Below are 18270 nucleotides of genomic sequence, written 5' to 3' on the forward strand. Positions count from 1 at the left end.
GGAGTCTCCCACTCGGTACTTCCCCTCGGAGACCTTGATCATGGGAAACTGGTCTGGGCAGGTGCACCTGCCCAGGATCTCCCTTACCTGAAGCCAGAGAAGAGAAGGCTGAAGGTCAAGGATCAAGTCTCTCCTGGGGTTTAAGAAGCAGTTGTAGGGCAGGAGGAAGTGCCTATTCCCTCCTACACAGGACCTTTAACCGGATCGTAGCGGGGGCTCCGAGAGCTCTGAGAGTCAACCCGAATGAAAGGAGAAGCCAAGGACTGTCTCCTGGAAGAAAGAGTCTGAAAGGCCTTAAGCCCACTAGAGCCCTGGAGCCATCCATAACATCTTCACACTGGTGAGGTCCACAGCTTGGACAGGCAGGTCCAGGATGAATGCAGGGGCCAAACTCCCAGCAGAACATCCCAATCAGAGGGTACCATGTAGGACACACACACCCACACCGACAGGCACAATGTCCCCGCCCCCCCCCCCCAGCACACTACTGCATACACGTCACTGGAGGCAGGAGATACCAGGCGGGCTATGTGGGAAGCCTACCCTCCTCCCTACCCACGGCAGCGGGGACCTTGGGAGATCCAGACCCAGTCTGGGGGTGGGTGGACACCGGGCCACCATTCTGCCCACAACCGTCAGGCGCCTGACTCTTGGGCAGGAACATCACAGTCCTAAGCTCCTGATAAGAAAGAAACTCTTGGCCCAGTTGCGGGGGAGGCAGGGACACTTAGGTCTTGGGAGAGGCAGGGGGAGTTGGAGGCTCTGTCCCAAGAGCACTTCCTGTCCCCAGGAACAGTGGTAGTGGGGCTAGGTTTTCCCTATCAGGGCAGCAGGTCTTCCAGACACTCACTGTGTACCAGGCTTCTTGTTGAGGGCTTCCTACCTGTAGCCTCAACCCGGGGCAGCAGCCACTCAGCCCCAGGTCTGAGGTTGCCAATGCATCTGTCTAGCACCTGTGTGCCAAAAGGTCCCCCAAGTCACAGTCCTCCAAACGAAGAAATGCACTGAACTTTGCTGCCGCTCCTTTAACACTAAAAGCTGAGCTCATGCCAGAAGCTAGGGTCTTCTCTGCCTCAGACCCACCTGACCTGCATGGCCTCACTCAGCAGTCAACACACGCACTACCCTTTTTGTGGAGCAGGCTGCGGAACGTGGGCTTAGGGTTAGGGTAGGCATTAGCTCTGCCGTCTGGTCTCCTGATGGGGGAGTGGGCAGGGGTCACCCAATGTGGTCATCAGAAGACTCACCAGCTCATCAAGGTTTCGAAGGTCATTGGGCGTCATGCGGGGTGTGCGGGTGGGAGCCCCCGGTGCAGTGGCAATTTCAGTGACATCTTCTTCAGCAGCAGGGATGCTGGAGACCTGAGGGGTAGCCCGAAGCTCCCGCTCGATCTCCTGCTCAAACTGTACCAGCCTCGGGGCAAGCAGGCCGAGGCGAGCCCCACGTCGGGCGACCTCCAGCAGGCACAGGACCACGCTCTTCTCGTTCTTGCGCAGTACCAGGTCCTCTGTCTCAAACATGAGCACTTCAGGTACGCCCAGCTCAGCCCTGCACCAGCCGATGAAAGAGGCCACGTTGTCTCGGGCCATGAAGGAGCCAGGCGCCACACTATGTGCCTGGAAGGCCACACCTCGGGTTGGACGGGCAGCAGCCAGGGCCCGGGCAGCCTCGGTGACAGCGTTGGCATGTTGGCACAGGGTTGTGCCTGTGGCCAGCCCCGTGAGGAAGCCATCACCACTGCCGGGTAGACCTAGACTGTACAAAGCATTGAGCCAATCGGCCAGGTCTTCCTTCATGGCTTCCACATAGGCCTCACTGGATCGGAAGGGTCGCACACTCTTGGCGGCGGAGCCTGCGATGCCCGCCACTGGGTCCGCCATGCCCAGGGCCAGTGGAGTCACTGTGGGGACACAGGTCAGGATTGCTGTGAAGACTCACTGTGTGGACACAGGTCAGGATTGCTGCGAAGACTCGCAAGGTAGGGTCCACCTCTACCATCCCGCCACTCGGGGAAACGCTAACTCTAAGTGCAGGCTGTGAGCAAGCGTAGTACCTCATTGTCCTCACAGCGCCATGACCTGCTTTAAAGGACTCTAACATTTACACCACCTTAGTGTTTATGTTTGCTGTCTGGCTGGTCGGGAGAGGGTGACTGGGGACAGGTTGGCACCCACGAGGAAGAAATGCCATTTAAAAACATGAAGACATGTGGGCACGGAGGGACAGGAGAGGAGCCTCGCCCAGAACCACAGAGGGACTGTTTCCACTGCTCAGCCCATAACCTGCACGAAATCCCCGCCTTTCCCTCTCTCTGCCGCCAAGGGCCGCGCCACTGGCTGAGCGGCGACCGTATCTCCATTCTACAGATGAGGAAACTGAGGCGCAGTAAGGGCAAGCATTCGTTGAAGGTCGAAGAGCAGTGGGTGGAGGCATAGGGTCGCCCAGCCAGGCCGGATTCCTACTGCGTAAAGCCGCCGGAGCTGGTGCCTGTAAGGCCGGGACTCCGAACGGCCCCCGCGAGCCTCCGCAGTGCTCGCGGCCTGGTCCAGAGAGGGTGCGTGCCCAGTCAAGGTCACACAGCCCTGGGAAGCAGAGACCCCGCACCGCCCGGCCCACCTCCGGACACTCTGGCTAGGGGTCCTGAGGGTCCCCGCGCTCACCTGGCTCACCCCGCCGCCCCGGGGAGCATCGCCCCGGCGGGGCCGGAGCCGGGCCGCGCCGCCGCACACAGGCGCCGCCCGAGCTCGCCGCTTCCAGGCGTCCGCTCCGCCCCGCCCCCCTGGAATTTGGATCCGGCCAGGAAGGGGCGGGGCTGCGCTCTTAAAGGGGCCGTGCCTTTCTTGGGACCTTAGTCCCCAAGGCGTCGCCCCCACCCGATACCCCGACCTATAACTCCGTGTCTGGCTCTTCCCAGGAGGGGTTCAGACTCTTTCAGTCGTCCTTCCTCCGTGACAGTGGCCTTCCCGGAAGCGATAGGGTCTGAGGACTGCAGAGTCACCTCCGTCCCGGGTGGACCTCGGCAGGCCAGATAACTGGGTGCTCTTCCTGCAGGACCGCCCAGGGACAGTAGCTTAAGGTACAAGGACGTTGAGGCTCAGGGATAGGAAGGTGGCTGTGGGTTAGGTTAAAAGAGGGGGCGTGGCAGGGGCAACTACACGCCTTAGGAGGAGCGCGGAAGATCTGGGGAATCCTGCCCCCTACTGTCGCCCGACCAGCCAAGAGAGGAATGAGATGCTGAAGAGAGACTGGGATCTGTGAGTGTGTGTGGAAAGACTGTTAATTTTAACTCCAATCAAGGAAGGAGGCGACGAAGGAAGCTGGGAGACATCTAGAGGGAAAGTTTTTCACACTGAGGAAGCCTATCTCAAAAAAGAAGGAAAGAGAGGAAGAAGGAAAGAAAAGTGGGTAGGTTTGCAAGGCTGGAGTGGTAGAAACATTAAGGCCTTGTGGACCATACTTTTCAAAGGTCGTGGAAGCTATAGAGAGGTTTGTTTATTAATTATTAAATTATTATTGTTGGATTTTGTTGTGGTTTTGAGGCAAGGTCTCACTATGTAGCCCTGGCTGGCTGGAACTCCCTATGTAGATCAGGCTAGCCTCAAAACTCACAGAGATTTGCCTGTCTCTGCCTCCTGAGTGCTGGGATTAAAGGCATGCTCCACCACACCTTTACTTTGACAGAGTCCTGCTATGTAGCCTGGGCTGGCTTTAAACTCACCATCCCTCTCTGCTGGGATTACAGGCCTCTCGAGGGAGAAATTTAGAGCAGGAGAGGCTGACTTAACAGTCATAAGGGCTCCTGTAACTGTTGTCAGCGGGGCCAGGGCAGAGAGCTTCTGAGGAAGTCAAGTGGTTTAGGTTGGAATGGTGAGAGGGGATGTTGGATTTTGACTGCCTGTTGAGAACTGATGAGGTATGTTAGTGAGGTGTGAATATAGATGAGAGAGAAATCCCAGGTTTAGGGGTGAGCACTGTGGGCATGGGGTTGCTAAATAACATCCAGCAGGGAGTGATTTCTTGGAGAATTGTCTATGGAGACTGAACGCTAAGTGAAGGAATTGAGAAATGACCTGTTCTGAAACAAGCAGTAATGAACCATCATATCAAGCAATCATCTTCAAAATAATCCAACACACCGATTATTACATCTATTCAGCAACTCTGTGTGTGTGTGTGTCTATGCCAAGGTATGTAGGCAAGGCAGACTTTTAGGAGTTTGTTCTGACTTTCGCCATGTGGGATCCCAGGTATTGGAGTGTGGTGGCAAGTTCCCTTATCCCATAAGCCTTTTTGTCAGCCCCATATGATAGTTTTGTAGATCTAGGAAAGCTGAGGACTGGGGAGGTTGAGGTACCATTGCCACCAGCAGCTCTGCAGGAATTTGACCCCTACCTATAGCCTCCTCTCGGTGCTGCTTCAGGGTTCTGGACATAGGAGAGACAGGGCTGAATCTAGGCTTTGTTGGTCACTAGTGTTATCTGATAAACTTTTCCTGGGAGAGATGCCACACACAAGTCTGTACACTCCTGATAGGGAACCCACAACAGACCAAAGTACTGATACCACAAAGATCCAATTTTGGGGGGGGGGGGCTACTTACAGAAGTAGACATGACTCAAACAGCATCACCAAAGTCCCACCCAAGCATGAGTGACAGCTCCTAAAGCTGAGAACCTGATCACAGCCTACAGGCAGCCCAACAGGTTCATGACTGTCCTTTCTAGGTGCCTCAGTTGGTCTAAATTTCTCTTCCAGGCAGCATGACTGGTTTCTGCTTCCAGGCAGCTGCTCTGGTCTCAAGAGTCTTTCAAAACTTGGCTTGTCTGAGGGTTTTCTTTGCAGCTTGGTTCTGCTTATCCTGGTAAATTGGGGCCTAGTGAATCTGGTCTGTTTCAGGGACTTTCTGAAGCCATTTTGAGTTGTTTACTTTCCTTTTTAAAAAGCTTCCATGCAGGATGGAGTGGAATGTCTCAATCTTGAAACTCTTACACAAAATCTAGGTACCATGCTTAAGCTCCCTAAGCCTCAGTGACTTCATCTGTAAAATGGGACTGTAGTTATCACATCATAATTGTCAAAATAGTACTGTTAGTTCAACTCAGTGTGGCCTGATGGTGAACAGATATCTACTACTCTTCTGAAGGGAAGAGCAACAAAGACAAGTCTTCTAGTTCCTTGATCTGCGGCCTGTTTGAGTCTTGTCCCATACTGTAGCATTTCCTGGCATGGCAACAGTAATGCAGACCTCACTGATGTGACTAGAATCCTGGAGGACCATGACCGAGGTAGTCCAGGGCCACCATGTAGCTTTGGGTTACTTGCAGATCCAAGATAAATAGCAGAAACAGTTATTTGTATGTGAGCAGAGCCAGTCCAGTTCCAAGCAAAAATGCACAAGTTTCAGACTGCTGTTAGCTGTGGACAGATGACTGATACCATCCAGTGCCCTGCAAGAGAACAAAACAAAGCAGAAGGCTCAACACAGTCCACTTGAGTGTTGCCCCTACAAAGCAGAATGGGATGGCTAGGAGGCCAACTGCTGATTGTACTGGACCCTGATTGTACTGAGGTAAACGGGGGTACTGGGCCTCTTCCTACGTACGATGCCACAAAGGCCTTTGTCAAGGCCTGTGCCATGGAGCCACAAAGCTATGCTTTAAATTTTGCTGTCTTGCTTTGCCTCCTTCGAGGCATCCACCAGCCTCAGGATGAACTCTACACTGCCTTGGTGGTCAGCACTGTTGCAGTCTTAGCCAAGTGCTCCAGTTCTCAGTATTTGGGAGTCTCACTGTGGCCTCATTTTCGAAATCCTATCTACAGCCATGTGTATACCACTACACTTGAGTAAATGTGAAGTTCTTTGACCTCTCCAATCTGTGTTTGGAGTTAACATGTAGCATCTGGAAGAAGCCTGGTGGCGGCCACTTTAGGCCCCACAACTGTGTATAGATGGCACTGTCCTGTGGGCTTGATTGCAGTGATAGAGTAGGGTGTGTGGTGAGACAATAGTTGAGATCAGAGGTACTGAGGGAGTTCGCCCAAGCATGCTGGGGAACCACTGAAGTTCTTGTGTCCTGTGTCCTTAAAGTGCTCTGGCCTCTGAAAATCAGCAAGGCTAGGAAAAGGGAGTGGAGTTCATTTGTGGGCGGTCGTAGTCTTATAGTGCCTAGGAATGGACAGACTAAACTAAGCTGGTGTGGGGTACTTGCTTGTTGTGACAGAACCAAGCCCTACTTCCTGTCAGACTGAAGCAGAGGCAGCTCTTGGAAGGTACCAGCTGAGTTAAAAGCACAGGGTGGTGGTACCCATTGTTAATCCCACCACTCTGTGAGGCCAACTTGGTCTATAGAGCAAGTTCCAGGACAACAGAGACTACATAGAAAAGTCCTCTTAAAAAACCAAAGACGAGCAATGGTGGTGCACGCCTTTAATCCCAGCACTTGGGAGGCAGAGGCAGGCGGATTTCTGAGTTCGAGACCAGCCTTGTCTACAGAGTGAGTTCTAGGACAGCCAGGACTATACAGAGAAACCCTGTCTCAAAAAACCAAAAATAAAAATAAAAAAACAAAACACCCCAAAGATAAATAAAACACAGGATGGGAGATCAACTGGGTGGGGAAGCCCTGTTTTGATTTCAGGAAGGCAGCAGCAAAGTACGAACGACCACTTGGCATAGCAGAGGACATGGTTGCGTCTCGTGTCCCAGCAAAGGGACAGGGTGATCCTGTGGATTCAGATAGTGGGAGCTGGAATGATGAAAGCTGGCTCAGAGCATTCTGTAAGTTAGGGGAGCAAATGACCCAGTAAAGCCAAGAGCTGCGGATGAGAGCACAGGTTTCCAGTGGGCCACTCAGTGCCTAAGGTGGGAACACACGGCCAGTGTATATCTTCAAGGGCATCACAAGTCCCCGCTCCCATCCAGTGAGGGCTGGGAAGAACTGGACGTGAGATTGCAGAACAGAGGAGAAGGATGACAGTTTATAAACATTTGGAATTTTATTTAAAAAAAAAAAATCACAACCATGAACATTGTTACAATTAGAGGCCCTCTTGGTTCTCCACAATGATACTGAGCATGCTCACAAGGGGTTCCCATTGTTAAGTCTTAAAACAACCATCTTAAAAAGAAAAAAAAAAAAAAAAAGAAAAAGAAAACAAAGAAAAAAAAAACCAACAAAACAAAAACTCAGCACACTACTATTTAACTTGTTTTAATGTTTCTTCACAAATGGTGAAAATACTAAAGTACAGACAAGGAATAATCATAATGTTGTCACCAACATTATAAATATGGAATTATAAATTTAAAACATTTTCTGGTTTAAAAAATAAATCTGGTCGTCAATGCAGCTCTGCAGGTCTCTAGTAGGGCCGGTCTCTGCGTTCCTGACGGTGCTCGCCTCTGCAAAGCAAAGGGACCCTTTGGTCAGAATGAGAAAGGACAGAGAACCCTAACAGGGCCCCAGGGTATCCCAGGACTCACTGCAGTAGAGGCTGGGAAGGAAGGGCAGAGCTCTCCCACCACATACTTATCCATTTTCCCAGGTCCTCCACGTCCGCCTCTTCTTCCTCCCATCTGTTCCATTAAAGGTCCAGGAGGCCCCCCAGGACCACCTCGTCTTCCTCCACCAAAGCCACCTCGGTCCATGCCACGGCCACCTCGGAAGCCTCCTCTGTCTCCACCTCTGCCACCTCTGAACATTCCTCCAGGACCACCACGGTCCATGAGTCCACCTCTTCCTCCTCGCATGCCACCAGGGCCACCTCGGCCACGATCACCACCTAAGGCAGGGACAAGGGTGACAGATAAGTCAGAGGAGTAAAATCCGAAACTCTGAGGACACGCTGTGGTAGATCTGCTAATCCTTCTCCTAGAGCAGACACTATTCAATCACCAGGAAGCTGAAAGCTCCAGAAAACCTGTACCTACCCGGAGGTGGAAAGGGTGGCGGGAGGAAGCCCTCGGGCTTAGGGGCCTTACACTGGTTGCATTCTGTTCTCCAAGCGAAGTTCTGGTTTCCACAGCCCCTGAATAAAGTTGTATCACAATAGAAATCACCAACAGAACTGAGAAAGGTGGAGAGATTCACACCACACTCTGCACAATTATGGGGTTTCAGACATAAAGCACAAGGATCTGCAGACAATCTCAGGTAGTACTGAACCTCTAGAAGCAACCAGAGTGCTGAGTCCTGCCTCAGCCCCACCCCTAGTCCTGTCCCGGAGTGGGAATAGGGTGTCATCACTAGCACGCTATTGATCTGCTGGGAGAAGTACATACGGATTGGGACACTGCCAGTCTCCAGCTCGGTGCTGGACATTTCCTCCTCCAGAGGGGTTCCCTCTGGAGCCTCGGGGCCCTCTTGGAGGGAAGCCTCCTCTGTCTCCTCCACGGCCTCCCATGCGACCCATGGGTCCTCCGGGACCTCCCGGGCCACCAGGACCTGCAACAACAAACAGTCAATCACCTCTCTATAGCAACTTTGCTATGGCACACTCTCCCGTAAGCTCACAGTGCTGTTCATGTACATTATTCCTCCTGAGTCATTCCATGTAGCTCTAACTATGGCATTTTCATATAATGAATTTGACATCCAGGCATACGTTCCCTGAACTTCCACTCCCTCTAACCACTTAACCCATACTATTAATGCAGTGTTGGCTTTCAATGGTCTAGTATCAATTTTATATATCCTTTTCTTTATTATTCAACTAAGTTTCTCAAGGGCAAATATTACTGGAAAAACCAAAAATCAAACCAATTCCTATTTAACAACAAAGTGCCTAATACCTCCACGAAGTGGTGGTGGCATCCCTCTGCCCTCACGAGGTGGCATGCCACCTCGCATGCTGTTCATTGGCGGCTTCTTTCGGGCAAGAGAAACTTTAAGTTTGCTTCCTTGAAAATCTTTCCCTGGAAAAAGATGACAGGACATCAGTGAGGCTCGCACTCCACCCTCCCTCCAAGCAGCTGCTCTTCAACAGACTCCACCTGACTGAACTTGACATGTCCTGAAGTAGGAAACGTGCCCTCTCACAACCTTTAGGCTCTTTCCTGGTATGACTAGAAGCCTATCACAGTTGGTAGGGCTTGCTAAACATGGCCAAAGGCTTGGGTTCAATCCCCAGCACTGCATAAAACTGGGCTGGCAGCCAATTAACCTAGAGCTAAAAATTTCAACATTTGGGAAGCTCCAAGAAGGTTACTACTAGCTACATATGGAATTTGAGACCAGCCTGGACTACATAGGATTCTGTCTCAAAACAAGCAGAAAGAAAATGAAACAAAGAAACAAAACAAACAAACACCAACTTCACTGCTGAGGTCTGAGAAAAAAAAATGTTAAATTATATTCCTGTAATTCTAGAATTCTGCAGGACTGTCAGGTTCAAACTCAGCCTGCCCACATAATGAAACCTTTACTTAAAAAACATCAAAGGCCTAGGGATAAAACTCAGTGGTAGAGCACAACTGACATAACCCAAAACACTCAAATGGATAATGGCTAAGATGTTTTCCTCCTCTGTATTCCTCTCATGGTGCTATCCCTGACATGTCACACACTACAGCATGCTCAGAGAAGTACCTGTAGCTGGATGGGGAAGCTATGCACACAAACACATAAGAACTGTCCTGACCCAGGGCGAGTGGCTGTGTGCTTTAACAGTAGAAGTTAAAGTGAGCACACAGTGAGCAACTTCCTTCTGGAATGGATCTTACTGTTTCAGCTCTCGAACTCCCCCACCCTTCATCAGGAAAAGGGAAAAAAAGTACATGCCTCCTGTTTCTAGACTCCAAAGAAATGGTGTTTTAGCATGATACTTTCTTTCTTGGAAGGTGACACATGAAACTATTCTAAGTTCTTAAATGTGTCTGAGTGAGCAAATTCTGAGTGACAAGGAGCACATCCTACCGTCAAACCATTCCACGGCAGCCTTGGCAGTTGGTGGATCTTCATAGGACACTGTGGCATCACCTTTAGGTTTTCCTGTCTCCTTATCCAGGTAGATATGGATCATGGGCTGTCCAGTTCTCTTGTTCATCTATACATAAAGCAATAAATTAAGATGTGACTGTAACATGAGATTAAGTTTCAAGTACCCCAACTGTCAAAAGACAGTCAGTCACACAGAGTGTGGTGGTCCACACCTTTAATCTTAATATCCCTAGGCCAACCAAGGCCAATACAGTGAGAACCCCCACAGTCTCATTCCACAGTTTATTAAAGGTCAAGTCTTCCTCAGGATATCAGAATTCTGAGTGACTTAGTTCCTTCAGCTTCTACAACAAATAGGTATTTAGGTAAACTTCACACCTCAGATGTGTTCATTAAACAATCAAAAGCAAGCAATGTAGGCCCTATTCCTGATCTTGGTACCTGTGCAGCAGTCCCACATTATGTGCCCAAAGAGGCACCGAAGTCAAGCCAGGAGGCGTAACTCTTCTAAAGAAGGTCACTCCAGGGATACACTTTATTGGAAGAGTACCTATCTAGCATGATTAGGATCAGAGTTTGATCCCCATCTCTCTAAAAACAGAACTGAAAAACAAAAACCCAAATCAAAACAAAACAAAAAGCCCCTTCCTTCCTTACTGAGGCTGTGAATACACTACACAAACTCTTGATTCCCTCCAAGAGCTGGAAAGACGGCTTGTTTGTAGTTGGCTTGAATTTAGAAACGACACTGTCCAACAAGCATGCACATGAACAATGTCCAACCTATACAGGCTTATGCATGTATCTAGTTGAGCGCTCTTTCTAGGACTCAGAAGACAGTATTTTTTAAAAGTGACCAAAATGCTCATATCCATAAAATAATACTGTTGTTAAGCTTGGTGGCAAGCACGTACCTTATTGAGCATTAAGACTTAAAAACAAAAAATGATGGGACTGTGTATGAGCCTTCAGAGACCAAGATACCTGATCCCTGGAACCTGAGTCACCACTGTGGGCCACCCTAAAGAGCAGAAGCGCTCTTCACCACTGAGCCACTTCTCCAGCACTACTATACTGAGGCAAGCTGGGCTCATGCCTGTAATGGCAGCACTCAGAAGGGTGAGGCAGAAGATCATCACAGGTTCCAGGACTGACTGGGCCACAGGGAGTGAACTACCATCTCAAAAAACCTAAAATTATACATGTATCTATCAATCAATAGCATTAAAAAAAATATGACAGGAAAGAATATGGCAATTTAGTCATACAAATAAGGAAATACCTTTTAAAAACATTTATTTTATGTATATGGATGTTTTATCTGCAAGTACATATATTTGTACAAAAGAGGTTCATCTGATCCCATAAGACTATAATTACAGTTGTGAGCCACCATATGGTGCTGGGACTTGAACTCAGGACTTATGAAAGAGCAGTTAGTGTTCTCAATTGCTGAGCCAACATAACCCCCAAGAAAATACCTTTTTTTTTAGAAATACTTACTTTTGTGTTTATGAATGCTTGTATGCATGTATGTGCACATGTATGCAATATCAATAGAAGCCAGAGGAGGGCATCAGATTCCTCAGAACTGCAGTTGTAGTAAGTTGTACTAAGACCTGAACTTGGGTCCTCGAGAAGAGCAGCAAGTATTTTATAACTGTTGAACCATCTATCCAGCGCCATATGAATGAGGACATGCATTTCAAAATCTCTATTAATTTTTTGTAAATGAGCATTCTGCCAACATGTGTGTCTATACACCATTATGTATTAGATCTCTTGGAACTGGAGTTACTGACAATTGTGAGCTGTCATGTAGTACTGGGAATTGAATCCAGGTCCTTTGGAAAAGCAACCAATGCCCTTAACCCCTATGCAACCTCTCCAGTCCCACAAATCTTTATTAAAAAACAGGCAAACAAAAAAACACCTGATGGCAAATTCCAACTTAACCAGAGTACACTCCAACTGATACTAGAACTATATGTGTACACCTGAGTCTGTCTCTCTCTTTCCCCACTTCTACGCACACACCCCAAAATGAAACAAAGTAAAATCAAGTGGCTGGGTGATGTTGGGACACATTTTTAATCCCAGCACTCAGAAGGCAGAGGCAAGGAGAATCTGAGTTTCAAGATAGTAGGACCTCAGAGAGAAATCCTGTCTTGAAAAAACAAACAAGGGCTGGAGAAACAGATCAGAGGTTAAGAATACTGGCTGCTTTTTCAGAGGTCTCAAGTTCAATTCCCAGCAACCACATGAAGGTTCATAACCATCTATAATGAGATCTGCAGCTCTTTTCTGATCTGCAGGCATACATACAGGCAGAACACTATATACAGAACAAATGAATAAATCTTAATGCCCCAACAAACAACACCCTCCCCAAATTAAAACAAACCAAACCCAGTAGGACATGGTAGCTCAAGCAAAGAACCCCAGCATTTGGGATGTAGGAGTAGGAAAATTAATTTTAGTTCAAGGCCATGATGGGAAGGAAATAAGTTTAAGGTCAGCCTATGTTACAAGGCCTTGCTAAAACACACAAAGAAGCTGACAAAATGGCCCAGCAGGTAAGGGGTACATGTTGCCAAGCCTGCAACCTGAGTTCTATTTCCAACATTGTGGATTTGCAAGTTGTCCCTTGACCTCCATATATGCATTAAGATACACCCTTTCTAAATGTAATAAACTGAACAAAACCAATCACCCATCCGCCTCCAAGGATTTCCCTGTGTGGCCCTGGCTGTCCTGGCTTTATGTACAGACCAGGCTGGCCTCAACTCAAGAGATCTCCTTGCCTCTGTCTCCTGAGTACTGGGATTAAAGACATACAAACCACACCCAGCCAATAATCAACATCTTAAATATAAAATACAAGCATAGGAATTTGGGGTTTCTCTTTCCCCCAGAGTGGGTAAGGCTACAGAAAATCATTTAACAGTATATGGTGAATGTGTGTGGATGCAGAAACAGGCAGAGAAAAATCTTAAAGAACATTTGGTATTCTAGCAGAGGACCTATGTACTGAGGTCAGACTTTACAACTGCCTGAAGCTCCAGTTTCATGACATCTGACACCCTCTTCTGGTCTTCTTGGGTATCTACTCCCATGTGGTACAGAAATAAAATGCAGAGACACATAAACATAAAATATAATTTTAAAAGTCAACTGTACACCTTTAAGGCTTTAACATCAGAAAATATTATTTATTCTCAAATTGTGTTATAAACTCTGTTAACCTGTATTGCAAAGGGTGGACAGGAGCTGTAGAAAGAAGACAGGTCAGACACCTGCCACATACATCAGTGCATGGATCCCACCCTGGGGAAGATCAGATTCTCACAAATTGCCCTTTGACCTCCAGAGATACTCTTGATCACGCCTGGACCTTTCTGTGGATCATGCACAGACCCTCCCACATGTTCACACAAACATAGAATTTTAAAAATAATTGTAAAGAGAAAAAGCAGAAGAACCAGACTTCCTGGGTATGGAGACTCAGGAAAGCTTTCAACAAAATGTCACAACAGGCCTGTAAACAGGGAAAAGGAAAACAAGCCAACAACAGATGTGTTATCAAACCAAGAATAGTCAGGTGTGGTACCAATATGCAGAAGCAGAACAAAGAAGCAGGTGGATCTCCAAGTTCCAGGCCAACTAGAGCTACAGAATGAGACCCTTTCTCAGGCCAAACTCCTAAAACTCTGCTTCTTTCCCTTTTTGTTCCCTCCCTCAGTGTTGGCATCAAAGGCATACAGCACCACCCCTGGCAGAGCCTCAACCCTTATGCTGGGAAATAAATCTATAAGGATTTAAATGCCCCTCTCTACATCACACAATCTATTTTAGTGTTTTGTAAGCATTTAAGACAGTCAAGTGATAATTTTGAAAACAAAAGTCTCCAGGCTATCAAGTATTTAGGGGAATAGTAAAAAAACAAAACAAAACAAAACAAAACAAACCCTTCCCCCAAAAACCTACCCTTTTCTCCACAACAGAAAAAGACAAGTTCATTTATAAAGAGAATAGCAGACTTAGTAACAGAATCATCAGCTGCTTAGCATTTTTCAATTACAAAAATTGGCTAAAGCTTTGGGTGTGGTAGAGTAAGACTGTGAACTGAGCATTTGGTAGCGTGTGTGTGTGTGTGTGTGTGTGTGAAATCAGGTAATCCTCTGCTTTATGGTGAGTCAAGCCAGAATGTATGAGATGTTGTCTCAAAAAATAACCAACAATAACAACCCAACTAACAAAGGGGGAGCTACTGACTTCTGTAGCCTTAATACACTCCTGCATACCAGGCAAATGCTCCATCACTGGGCTATCTTCTAGCCCTCACAACACAGGGTCTCGAGTTAAGTGTTTTAAGGAGTAGACACAAGATGTCAACAAAACAGTCAAGGCACAACTCTCAGCGCAGTCCAAGCATCTCAACTATGTCCTGCTAGGTCACCTCATCATTCTCACTCACCTTGACAACCCCACACTGCTTAAAGAAGTCTGCCAGATCATCCAGGGTCACATTGTCATTTAATCCTTGCACATAAATTGCACTGTTGTCAGAGTCTTCATCAGGATCTATAGGAAGGCCTTCCAGAGAAAATTGGATAAAACAGAATTACTGCCCTGAATTAATAGTGGCTTCGTCTTTGGAGATAGGCTGGCCTCAAACTCCTATTCCTCTTTTTCAACCTCCCAGACATGTCCCATCAGGCCTAGATAATAATAGGGACTTCTTAACCAACTGGACATTATTATCAAACAGTGTTCATCACAAAGGCAAGTGCACCAATCATCCATTGTACTGATACTAAGATGAAGCTTTTTGGTTACTTTAAAACAATTTAAAGGAAGTCCCAAACTGTCTTTGCCAAGAATGGATCAGTGTCCTGGGAGGGATCAGCCTGCTGAGCTGAGCTCTTGCTTCTACGGCATTTATTTATTCAGAACAGCACAGTGTAACATTACAGAACTTAAAGTTACCTAGATCGAGATCTGGTCCTTCATCCATGGGTCCTGCCAACCAGGAAAGATCATATAAAATATTATTAGTGCAAGCCTTGCAAGCTACAAACCTTACAAACACACACAGCTATCTACTACACCACCATGTCATGGGGACTCATTAATTCAAAATGACCCGCACTGCTAAGATGGAGCAGTGGCCCTTTAGCGTTTGTGAAGTTTGCTAGGGTTTTTTTTTTTCCCTTTGCTCGTTTTGTTTCTAAACCATTAACCAAATACACTCTCAATGCTTCATGTGCCAAATTAGTGTTAAATTAAATTCAAAACCTTTCCTCCACATAAACCAAATTAAAGCTGTACTTCCCCCATATTATAGAAGCAGTTGCTCAATACTTGAAGTTACCCTTTGTTTTGTAACCATAGGTTAACCTTATTACCCCTAAGACAATGCCGGCAGTACCCATTAGTCTCTTTTGTATACATCATTTTTAAACCATTTATGAAACTAGTAAAAATTATATAGTTTTCTAGAAAAACTGACTGTATTTTTTAAGCACTATCCATGGTAATACTCAAAAACTTACCACCAGGCTTATTGAAGCCACCTCGCTCTCCAGCGCTGCTGGGGGGATAAACGAAGAAATGAAGGCCTTTCCCTTTAAAAGCCAGTACCGCTCTGAGCCTTGGCAGGGCTCGTGGGGAAGAAGGGCACTGGCTAAACACATCTCCAAACAATGCATCTCTCTCATCTTGTCACTATGCCTTTCTTCAGGGCAGCTTGCTCAAATTTCCTTAATATACAACCTTGCTTGTCTGATTGTACACACCAATGTGGTTGGTTTCTTTCATGTCAGGGGCTGGTATTAATAGTGCAATACTTGGCAAATTAAGGAAGGAAAAAAAAAACAAAAACAAAAACAAACAAAAAAAAAAACAACCCCTAGATCCCAAACATCCACCCCAATCAGTTGAAACACCAGGTGAACTTGGTGTAGAAACAAGAAGGCAGAGACAATTGCTGTGATGAACTTTCCATGTTCATAAAGGTGCACCCTCAATCTCTCCCAAGGGAGAGCCAAATGAGGCCTTAGGCTTCCTAACAAGTCACAGTATAATAAAGCAGACGACAACCACATTAAATGTCTACAACACACATCAGAGGACGCATCCAGCCAATCTTCAGCATAAAGCCATACAGTCCAGGGCCCTAATGGATTTAATAGTTACTGTGAAAGCAGAATTTACAGTAAATACCAAGGCTCAGCGGACTGGGGGTGCAACTTTATAGACATACCAGTTAAAACTATGGCAATATACATACTATACATAGAGGAGAGGGAATATATATTGTGGCCTTTTTGAGGAGGGAGGGGGGAAGGCAGTATTTTCAAGTAGTAAATAAAGGCAGCTCCCCAGCAGGAAGACCTGAGGTTTTCTTAACCAGTATTGCACCTTTAATACCTAAATATACATTTCAAGCTGTTGCATGCAGCTTTACTTCCTTTTTAAAAGTACACACCATAAAATGTTCTGTCTGTCTTTAAACACAAAGTTTACACTTTAATGTTACACAATTCTAGAGTATTATACCTCCTCTGGTTCATTACCAAACAACAAGTATGCAGTTACCAAAGTTACAGAAGGATTCCATTTATACAATGAATACATTTTGTTTAAAATATTCTATGTATATTTTTCCTCTCCATATGGACACCGTGTCTAGTCCCACTTTTCATTATGCTGCCGGCTGAGTACTGAGTACGGGTACTTTTTAAGTATTGAAGTGTATACAAGGCTCTCACTTTGTAACCTGTAGCATATAAATGCGACAAAGCATGTTAAAAAGTTTCCACGTTTAACAGCCAATGAAAAATATCAAAATACTGAGGCAATGAAAAAGGGCATGTTAACAACATTGAGCGCCTTACCTGTAGCAGACACTGAAAACCATCACCACACCACAATAAAAAAAGGGAAAGGGAACTGCCCAGTGTCCTGTCCTCACAGGATCCAACAGACTGCTTCACAGTTCTGTTAAAATCCTATGGGGTAGGCCATGGTCTCTTCTATGGCTCCAGGAGAGACTTCTCATCCACAAAGATGGGCCCCTCTAAGAGCAGTCTAACAAAGTCAGTAGAATCATCACTTCTGGAGTATTAAGATGAATAAACTTCAAATTGCTTTTGCAATTGAAAAATACTAAGAATTCTAGGTGATTTGAGACGTGATGATAGTAATTTCAAGTGTCTATGTCTATTTTAAAACATCCATAAAGACGTGAAACCTTTATAATGGAATGATATTCTCCAAATCAGAAGACCAATTTTACATTGTCAAAAATTAATAAAAATTTGCATGTATTTTTATAAAAAGATCTTTTCCAATAAAGATTTCACTGAAGACTTTATTAAAGTTATGCAGAATAAACAAAACATTTAACTACCTTTCAGTAGTACAGAAATTTACTAATAAATGAATAGATCAATTAAATCTGTTTTCAAGTTTGTTCTATAAAAAAGAATTGCTAGTTTTTCTTCAGTTAATCAAATTTATAGTCACTACAACATTCTGCATAACTTTTTTTTTTACTAGTTTATATAGGGACAGAACACACACATTAACTAAATCTGATTATGTTAACCACCAACATCATACTTCACCTTCATCAAAGTATAAACACCAGAAAGGGAAGAGGGATGGAGGGAGGGAGGGAAGGGGAAGGCAGAGGCAGCAGGGTCATGGTACTGATCTAAACAGTTTTCTAAACCAGATTGTGCCATCCATCACAATGGTCAAACCAATTTAGACTTTTAAAATCTCCAATAGAGAGTGATGCTATATTCATATACATTACTCTGTAAGAAAATTATCTCTGTTCCAACTTAACTACATATCAGGGCACCTCAGGCCATGGTTTAAGGGTTATGGGGCCAGTCAGTCTTTATCATGTTCAACAATTCTGGGTATAAACATTGGAAAACAGCTGCATTCGTTTTCTGCAGTACATATACCAGGTATTTCAAGACAATCAATCGATCAGGACATTAGTTAGAACCTAGGGTTATTAGAAGGGTTGTGTGTGTTCCATCCCAAATCTATTACCCAAAGAGGCTCTCACCTCTGAAAACCATGAAGGGGACTGAAAGCTCTAGTTTCAAAGCCATTCTCTGTTCACCCCAGCCCAACAACAGTTATTGGCAGGGAAAAAAGCAAACTGCCACTTAAATGACATTTCCATGTTTTAGGAGATAGCTTGACCTCAATAGATTGTCCATGGAAATGTGGAATAAATTTCTTATGTCTTTCAGTCCCTTCTTTCCATTGAAAATCCTATGGATGAAACAAAATTAGGTAAAAGGAG

General features: G+C 45.9%; 2 protein-coding genes across 4 annotated transcripts in view; both read right to left on the bottom strand.

Annotated features, from left to right (window-relative positions):
• Gas2l1 (growth arrest specific 2 like 1) overlaps positions 1 to 2707 on the bottom strand; it is a 5064-nt gene extending 2357 nt beyond the window's left edge. Inside the window, exons 1-3 of the mRNA XM_028758143.1 lie at positions 2661 to 2707; positions 1248 to 1900; positions 1 to 87 (exon numbers count right to left, since the gene is read on the bottom strand). The exon at positions 1 to 87 is cut by the window's left edge and continues 13 nt beyond it. Coding sequence (XP_028613976.1) covers positions 1 to 87; positions 1248 to 1880 — 720 coding nt within the window. The 5' untranslated portion in view covers positions 1881 to 1900; positions 2661 to 2707. The remainder of the gene's footprint in view (positions 88 to 1247; positions 1901 to 2660) is intronic.
• A 4270-nt stretch (positions 2708 to 6977) lies between these two features.
• Positions 6978 to 18270, bottom strand: part of Ewsr1 (EWS RNA binding protein 1) — a 28315-nt gene continuing 17022 nt past the window's right edge. Inside the window, exons 9-17 of one of the 3 annotated variants that reach the window (XM_028758151.1) lie at positions 15494 to 15528; positions 14928 to 14960; positions 14416 to 14534; positions 9915 to 10044; positions 8792 to 8914; positions 8282 to 8444; positions 7931 to 8028; positions 7530 to 7782; positions 6978 to 7402 (exon numbers count right to left, since the gene is read on the bottom strand). In XM_028758151.1, the coding sequence (XP_028613984.1) occupies positions 7363 to 7402; positions 7530 to 7782; positions 7931 to 8028; positions 8282 to 8444; positions 8792 to 8914; positions 9915 to 10044; positions 14416 to 14534; positions 14928 to 14960; positions 15494 to 15528 (994 nt within the window). In that variant the 3' untranslated portion in view covers positions 6978 to 7362. Of the gene's footprint in view, positions 7403 to 7529; positions 7783 to 7930; positions 8029 to 8281; positions 8445 to 8791; positions 8915 to 9914; positions 10045 to 14415; positions 14535 to 14927; positions 14961 to 15083; positions 16720 to 18270 lie in introns of those variants that run through there. The other 2 variants (XM_028758150.1, XM_028758152.1) reach the window with 2 other exon arrangements.

This window comes from Grammomys surdaster, unplaced genomic scaffold (assembly GCF_004785775.1).
Source record: "Grammomys surdaster isolate TR1022 unplaced genomic scaffold, NIH_TR_1.0 126187, whole genome shotgun sequence".
Lineage (NCBI taxonomy): Eukaryota > Metazoa > Chordata > Mammalia > Rodentia > Muridae > Grammomys > Grammomys surdaster.